This window comes from Formica exsecta, unplaced genomic scaffold (genome assembly GCF_003651465.1).
Source record: "Formica exsecta isolate Colony F162 unplaced genomic scaffold, ASM365146v1 scaffold115, whole genome shotgun sequence".
In the NCBI taxonomy this organism is placed as follows: Eukaryota; Metazoa; Arthropoda; class Insecta; order Hymenoptera; family Formicidae; genus Formica; species Formica exsecta.
In genome coordinates this window covers 1,758,049-1,766,914 of record NW_021848490.1, presented here as the reverse complement: position 1 = coordinate 1,766,914, position 8,866 = coordinate 1,758,049, and the positions used below count along the sequence as shown (strand labels likewise).

At 34.4% G+C, this 8,866-nt stretch overlaps 1 protein-coding gene across 1 annotated transcript in view; it reads left to right on the top strand.

Moving 5' to 3' along the window:
* LOC115237769 (5'-3' exoribonuclease 2 homolog) overlaps positions 1-6,881 on the top strand; it is a 38,748-nt gene extending 31,867 nt beyond the window's left edge. The window contains exons 16-17 of the mRNA XM_029811037.1: positions 4,819-5,036; positions 5,335-6,881. Of these exons, the coding sequence (XP_029666897.1) occupies positions 4,819-5,036; positions 5,335-5,400 (284 nt within the window). The 3' untranslated portion in view covers positions 5,401-6,881. The remainder of the gene's footprint in view (positions 1-4,818; positions 5,037-5,334) is intronic.
* The last annotated feature ends 1,985 nt before the right edge of the window (positions 6,882-8,866 follow it).

Below are 8,866 nucleotides of genomic sequence, written 5' to 3'. Positions count from 1 at the left end.
ACACACACACACACACACACACACACACACACACACACACACACACACACACACACACACACACACACACACACACACACACACACACACACACACACACACACACACACACACACACACACACACACACACACACACACACACACACACACACACACACACACACACACACACACACACACACACACACACACACACACACACACACACACACACACACACACACACACACACACACACACACACAATATACCTATATACTATATATATATATCTCTTTTTTTACTTAAATAGTTTATAATTAATCAATTCTTTTTTAGATTTGTTTGCTGAAATGAAAAAGCTTCGCTTTTTCCATGCAAATAATATATACGACTTAATCGTTATTTGCATCGAAAGTAAATTAAAATTCTTAATTTATTCATTATTATTTATTTATCCATTTTTATTTTGAATGTAAAATTAAAAAAAATTAGTCACGAACGTTTCTGAAAAATCTTGTACTGTATGATCTTATAATTATTATAATACATCCAAATTATATAGAATTTTTTTATTTCACATCGTTTTATTTTTCGAAATCGCGAGATAAACTATAATTTATTTTCAAAAAATTCTTAAATCCTAAGTAAATCGCCGTATTTGGGGGGCCGTTATTTCATTACACTACGATTAGATGCGTAAAGGGAGCTCGAAGTAGTAAAGAATTGAGAAGAATAAAGGGTACACGCGTGCTTCTTTTAGTCCGCGAATGCTATTTATAAGCATGATACATATCTCTCTCTGTCTCTCTTTCTCTCGATGGAAGATGCAACCGCGAGAGAGAGAAAACGAAACTACGCGTCGACGTGACAGGTCGAACGTAGACGGGAAAGTGTAATTTCAGTTTGAAACAGGAACAGGGAGAGGCCGACCCACATCGAGGTTTTGAGTGTTTGTACTGCTGACGCGGCAATCCAATCCAATCCAATACCCGTAGCTACGCAGCGTATATACATATGAACAAATCGTCCCTCTCTCTTTCTCTCCCTCTCCCTCTCCCTTTCTCTCACCGTTACTTTTTTCCGGGTTTGATTTCCAATACAATTTCGCTTCTGGCCAAAGTTCTATCTAAGTGGACGCGCGTCATTTTTCCCTATTTCCAATGATCTTCGCTCAGCTGTATATGGATACATGTATCCATGTCAACGATTTATTTCGAAGTTATAATTTTCTATTCGTTTATAAATGGCACGCGGAGATAATTTACTAAATTTTCGCCATTCTTAATCAAACCGCAAAAACGAGATTTTGCGATATAATAAAATAAAAGTGCTAAAAATAATACTTGTTTTTATATTGTAATTTTTATTTATTTAATTCGAGAGTTTGAGAACGGGAGAGTTGAAGAAAATCCGAGTCGAAGTTTTACTCTTATTTTCAACTTTAATTTTCTCACATTTATGGATGCTAGAGCTCTTTAATGAATTTAATAGAAATTTAACTTACTCTTACTTTGTACCTTAAATAAGGAATAAACAGTTTCCTATTTACACTTGTTAGAGGTTTAAAGAAAGTTTTCGACAAAACACACTATAAATAGAATAGTTTCAAATATTAAATAGTTTCAAAAAGAGGGTGATTTAACTGTGTATGCATATGACGGTCACATTTTATACTTGTCGTCTCATCAATATAATACAGTAAATTCTACATAATTTAATTCTACTATCGAGGAATATTTTCATTATGATGTGTTGGTGAATTAATTTAACAATGAATTGTTGCATTTTGCTGACAACTCGAAAAAATTCTCTGGATACTTGCTGTAAATTTATGCGTGCGATGAACGCGATGAAGTCCGGTCGAAAATACACCGACATGCGAGAGATCTAATTAACTACCGACCTACCTGGGCACGATCACGTGATACGAATTTGATTCGCGATGGGGTTAGAACGCGCGCGAGCCGGCCGTAGCGGTGCGTTATTATGATAAACGCAACAATAACGAGGGATGATCCGACGTGTAAACTGTTAAACCCTCCTTCCTTTCCTCTATCGAGGGCTGTGGGTGAGGATTATCGTGGGGGTCGGACGGTACGGGCCGTCTGGAATCTACGGGGGATGTTATTGTTGCCGCGGAAGAATGGAAGGTAACGGGGGGGAGGAAGAAAAAGGGAAACGCATACACACCCATACACATACACACATACGCACTTTCTGCCATAGACACGGTAGGAGAGTCTATAATATATGGCATTCAAACGTGCGCGAGAGATCACCCCCCTCGATGATATCGACGGTGTTTGCCGCCTCCTATTACGAGCTCGATTGAGCCAAACTATACGATTATCGTGCGTCAGTGATAGTCTTTGTACGCCGCGGCCGCTGAAAATCCCGGGGGCTAAAGAGTTACGCCACTTTGTGCGGATACTGCTGTGGTCCGTCGAACTCCCTTGAACTGAATCAATGAAAATGTCACTGATTAAACTTCACCGGAGATCAGAGAGTGTTTCACTGATCTACAATCAAAACACATTTACTTTTTGCTTTTCCGTATTACTATGATTTGATGACAGTAAGATTTCGTATAATTAGAATCGAAATTCAGAATATATGCGTATTACAAAAATCATCGTACACATATTAGCAAGATGTAGGTTTTAAAGCTTTTTCTATTTATTTTAGATTGCTATTTTTCAAGAGAAGCTTCATATCTGGAAGAAAACACGCGTATAACTATTCAAATTTTCAGCATTATATATAATTATATATACATATTACACGTTTTTACTCTCAAGATGTGATAAACTTAGAAAAAAATGAACAAGATTTTTGTAATCAGATATTTCTTTAAAAAAATATATTGAAATATTTGGAGATTTGTTGCATGTCGCAATTTTCCGATTTTGATATGTTATATTAAGTATCTATCTTCGTAATTAAGAGTCTAAAATTAAAATTCTATCGAAGTAAGACCCACTCGAGATTGATTGAAGAATGTGTACGCGTCGCGTGCGCAATCAATTCAATTAAAATTGATTTCCATCCACGGGTGACACATCAAACAAACCAACCCCCACTCTTCCCCCGCACTTTCGCAATGCTTTCTCTTATTCCGGATTCCCCTTGTGAGCTCTCATAAAGCAACGACTCGCAATTCGAAAGCGAGATTATAAATATTCAAACGGGAGACTACGGTTTTGTCCTTTTGTCAGCGCGATCATTATATCTCTCGCTTCTCCAATTTTTCTGTCGACTCGCGAGAGGATTTGACTGGTTCGAGAGGCAAATACTACATTCGTGAGCGACGACATTGAGATAGGGCACAATATTACGCACATAATGTCATATAATAAAACACGAAATTTATCCAACACGAAATAAGAATAATATTCTCTTTTTTAAGTGCGAATGTAATGTAAGCATAATGCAAGTACTTTATATATGATAGTAACACGCGTGATACAGGAAGCGTACGCTATAATTCTATACGAAAAAATAAGTTAAAGATATAGAGAAATTTTCATACAATTTTTGTTCTCCAAAAATTCTTTAGAACCTGTAAATGATCAAACAACTAAAATATATCAATATATATATATGTAATGAATATGATTTATTTTAATTATTTAATCTTTTAAAGATTTTAAAGATTTTTGAAAAACAGAGTCGTGTAAAAATTTCATATAAAAAGTTATATATAATAGAGAGAAGAGTTGTACACACAATATTAAATTAACTAAACAAAATAATAAATAAAAATACAGAGAGCTTTCAAACAACAGTCGTGATTTAAAATACAAATTGTTAGATCGCAGAAATGCCTAAACCGAAAGTGGAAGGCTTTAATGATACCGAGTGTACCTACCTACCTACCTACCTACCTACCTATCCTATGTTAGCGTGTACACCCCGTTCCCAAAGTGTGCTTTCGAAAATCCGTTATTAACGACGGGCTATTATGACGTTTCACGGTGCACATCGACGCGCGCGCGGGCGCGCTTATCCAGTGACGTTACCGAGTCCTGACGCACACGCCTGCATATTATTCCAGGAACTGGAGACACGCGCCGGCACGCTCCTATTCATCTACAGGCAGCCTATATTACGCCTGTCCGTCTCTCTTTCCCGCCTGTCTCCTCTATGTTAATTATTCGGAATAACCTCGCTGCTAATCCAGCGCGCAACTAATACGCTGCAATATTATTTAATTAAGAGATTGAGCCTCGCAAATAATAAATTCGCGAATTGTTATTGTTGCACTTGCTGAACTTTATCCCTGTACGCGCAAATATTTTACGGAATTCATGAAACTGGGACGAACTATAGCTTTATTTTTGGGAGGAGAAGGGGGAGAATGATATTGTATGTAAATATTTAAGAGGGAAAAGATATTTTTAAATATATTTTTATATTATATGATATATATGTTTGAAAAATAAATGTTTAAGAAAATAAATATAATCTTTGAATATTTTACAAATAGTTTATTTAGCAATTCCAATTTTTTTTTTTTTTAAATTAATGTATTAAATAATTTATAAGTATTTAATTAATATATTAAATTTTTTCTTTACATTTATTTTCATAGCTCTGCTGATGATTTATAATTATATAGTATTTATAATTGCATAGTTAAACATTATTGATGACAATTATCGATTTTCAAAATCGATGTTTCTCGAAATGAAACCTCAAAAAATTTTATTTTACACATTTTTGTCTTATTCTGTAAACGTCATGTCTAAATCTTTAAAATACGAACGCATTTGTATACATGATACATAAACCTATTTCTTGTATTCAATGCGCCACAATCAACATTTGTTTCCAGGTTATCGAAGCGGCGACTATCAATCAAGATACAATTACAATAGTGCCAATTCAAGTCAGAACCGTGGACCATGGTTAACCGGTTTTGGTCCATCGAATTATACCCCTCCGCCTTTCGAGTATCAACAACATCGTAATCATTACAATAATCATCATCAGTCGCAATCTACACGGAATAATTATCAGAGCACGCAACAGCAGGGATATCAGAGTCAAGGGGTATGTATGCCTCTTCACTTTTATCCCGATACATATATATGCAACGGAATCGAGAAAAACTAAATTCAATCTGATTTTTCATATAGTTTTATTTTATATTTTCTAATTATATGCAATTTTAAAATCAGAGAAGATTTAGAAATAGTAAAGTTTATTTCTTCCAAGTTTTTTTTTAGCTTTAAATGATTTTAAAACAATGAGAGAAATAATAGTATATTATAGTATATCAAAATAGCAACTTTTTATAAAATAGATAAGAGATCTTTATTTGAGACATCGCTTGCATCTCATGTTATAGAATTACTCTTCGACTCGAGGAAATGGTGGTGGAGGTAACCGAGACAGATGGCGACGGTCGATGTAGACATCAATGTAAAAAGGTGAAGTCTAACTTTATCGCACATCGTGTAATAGTTAAGATTTTTCGCGAAGAATCACCGCGCATAATAATAATCGTATTAATTAAGGTTTATAGGGATTATATTATAGGGACTATTAATATAGAATCATTGTCAAAGTACGCGTTCTAAATTAAATCACTGGTACAGATTAAACGGTGAAGCATACTCGAGTTTTCACTGACAATGAGTTTGCAATAAGAACGCGATTAAATATTCGCGCTACAAGTGCTGTATTCATATTTAGCATTTTTTTTTTTAACATCGTGATATTATCAATCGGATAATAAAATATTTTCTTTTATACCTGATTGTTTCTGCGAGATGTATGTAAAAATATTTATGCAAAAATACGAATGTTTAAAATACGCGCAGGATACCTTTCAGAAATTGCGCGTTTTTTTATAGATTTTTCTCAACATATATATCGATTGAATTTTCCTCCTTAACGCAAAATTGTATTTTGCTTCATTCTTATCCGAGAATTCTTAATCGAGAGAAAACGCGTAAAGACGGACACACTATTATACGTATACATATATTTATTACGTATAATAAGGGCAATTCTGAGTCGAAAGTTTTCTCCAATTTTCAATCTTAATTATATTCATATTTATGACTTCTAGAGGATTTCGATAGATTTAATTTATATATATAGGAATCAAGATCCCTCGCTTTGTACATCAAATAAGCAGTGAACGAATAGTTTCCTACTTAATAGAATTTTCGGCAAAACTATAGATTAAAAATAATCCTGAAAGGAGGATGATCTGATTATGCTTAAAATAATAAAATGTATATTAGATTGAAAATTGAAGTGAAAGTAGGCGAAAAATTTCGACTCGGGATGTGTATTTCACGAATGTGCATACGTACACTGATACGAGTTAACACGTAAAAGAGACAGCAAATAACCGACACACAGTTCAAGAGAATTCTAAGAGAAAGATGGGTTTTGCTTATTCGTTCTATTTCTCTACGCGCTATTGTCTTATATATTAAATAATATGTGTTTTGTATAATGATTAAATTCTGTATTCACATTGTGAATGTAATGATCGCTTCGTTTACGTGTTTATAAAAATGGTATAAACACAGAAGCACATATTTCACTCGAAATGAACACACGTCTTTTGTCTTATTCAATCAAGTATCAACGTTTATGATGATCAACCATGATTATCATCGTGACGGAATTCTCACATTTTTATGTCCAACAATTAGAACGAGTACATTGACGAGAATATCGTGAATTAATTATAGGATCGATACATTAAAAATGTGTCAAGTTGGGTCAGGTGTACAAGCATTGTTGCACCGGACTTTGCACGAGCAAGTGCGAATAAATTCGCGCGTTAAATATAAGATATAACAATATATTAATGTAACCGAGAACATTCTGAATTTCTCACTCTATATTGAAATACACGATATTTCTTTAATGAAGCTGCCTGATAATCACTCTGTAGATTCCCATAATACTTTCTCGTCATTTCCACCTAATGTTAAACTTCATGCAAGCACTATTGGGATTTTTTTTAGATGTTGCTATAATCGATGGTAAAATTTATAAAAAAAGCAAAATTTTATTCGCACATAAAATAGAATAACTATATACAATATGACCAATATATAAGAGATTCGAGAATTTTTATATTTTCTGAAAACTTTTAAGATTATTTCACGACAAGATAAAGCGAAAGAGCAACAATTTTTTAATAATATAAAATAAAAATCTCAGGTACAACTTATAGGTAATTATGTAGAATCGATGTCAGATCTTCGAATCATTCATCAGATATACTCGATATATCCTTAATATTAATTTTTCTATAAAAAAAAAAATTGAGAAAAAAATATGCATTTATCGTATAATATTTTTCGACAGATTAAGGAGGGGAGATTCTCGCTCTGTTTTATTAAAGATCTTTTTTTTTTTTAACGTGACATCTTTTCGCATAACAGCGCGATTCATTCGCACTGCGCGATTACATAATGGATCATTGAGTGTCACGTATACCGAGATAATAGAGAAGCGCGCTCCTCTCCGCAAAGCACATACGACGCGCTTTATCGCGCGGTTTCGTTATTGTCCCTCTGATGAAATAAAGCTCTATCTGCATCTAGAGATCTACCCCTGCTGCTAGTAGCTTGCGGTCGCTTATCACGCACATACGCCGCACTCTCGATTTCTCCCTATTGTCCAGCGCGCAACAGCGGGGCACAATGCCGTCCTTTTACATCCTCGTCGAATATAAGTAAGTCATCGCACGGTCGTCACGCGGAATCTGATTTAACGGACGGTTGAAATTTAATGCGAATGGTGATAAGTATAGAAGATAAAGTAGAGGAGAGGAATGTCAAGAGTGTTACACTGAATCAGTGAAAATGTCACAAGATTTCACCGAAGATCAGTGAGCATTTCACTGGTCTTGAGTGAAAATATTTTGCTTCTCCGTCTTATATCCCGCTGATTATGATAATAAAATTTCATTGGAAAATTAGTAATAATCGTATTTATTTACAAGATACAGTTTTTAAAGCTTTTCCTGTTTATTTTTAATTGTTATTTCTGGGGAAAATCTCCACATATACATATTTTCGGAATAAAACGTGTATAAATAGAGTATTCAAATTCAGAATTATATGTATACATATTATTCTTTTTTACTCTTAAGATGTAATAAACCTCTCAAAAAGTGAACAAGACTCACAATTCGATGTCTCTTTAATAAATTATATTGCTATAAATTTATCTTATATATATATTGTATTATATAATATTATAAGATATTTAAAATATTACTGATTTTTTCAGTGAATTTCATAGATTTGCAATGCTATACTCTTATAATTTAAACCGTTAATGACTGTGTAAATTATTTAAGAAAATAGGGGAGAGTATTTTTGGAAGCGACCACATTGCAGAAAAATTTTAATTAAAATTTAAGTTTCCAAGTTGATTTTTTTATAATATTGCAAAAGATAATATTATAAACCTAAAATTAAAACAGAAATTCGTATATTTCATGCGTGAAAATATTCCTTGATTCCAATAGACAGCGAATTTCGATGATACCGCGCAACGAAGAGGAAGGAGAGAGACAGGCAGTATATAAGAAGGAGAAAAGTTGGGTGTACGAAAGTGTGGGGGTCTGTTGGGTGATTGAATCGCGGAGTAAAAGGCAGTGAGGGCCCTCATGAGAGCACATGGAAGGAAAGGTCCAGGTGCGCCCTCACCTCGCACGGATCGCAGCAACATCGAAGCAAGTCTCTACCTTCTACCTTTTGTTTCTCTTCCTTTCCTTCCTTTTCTTCTCCGTCTCGTTTCATATACACGCTCACGTGGAATACGCGTCTACCTACCTACGGACTTTGCCGGCTAACGTAAAAACGCGCGTGTACACTCTCATGCACGGATGCGAGTGTGCT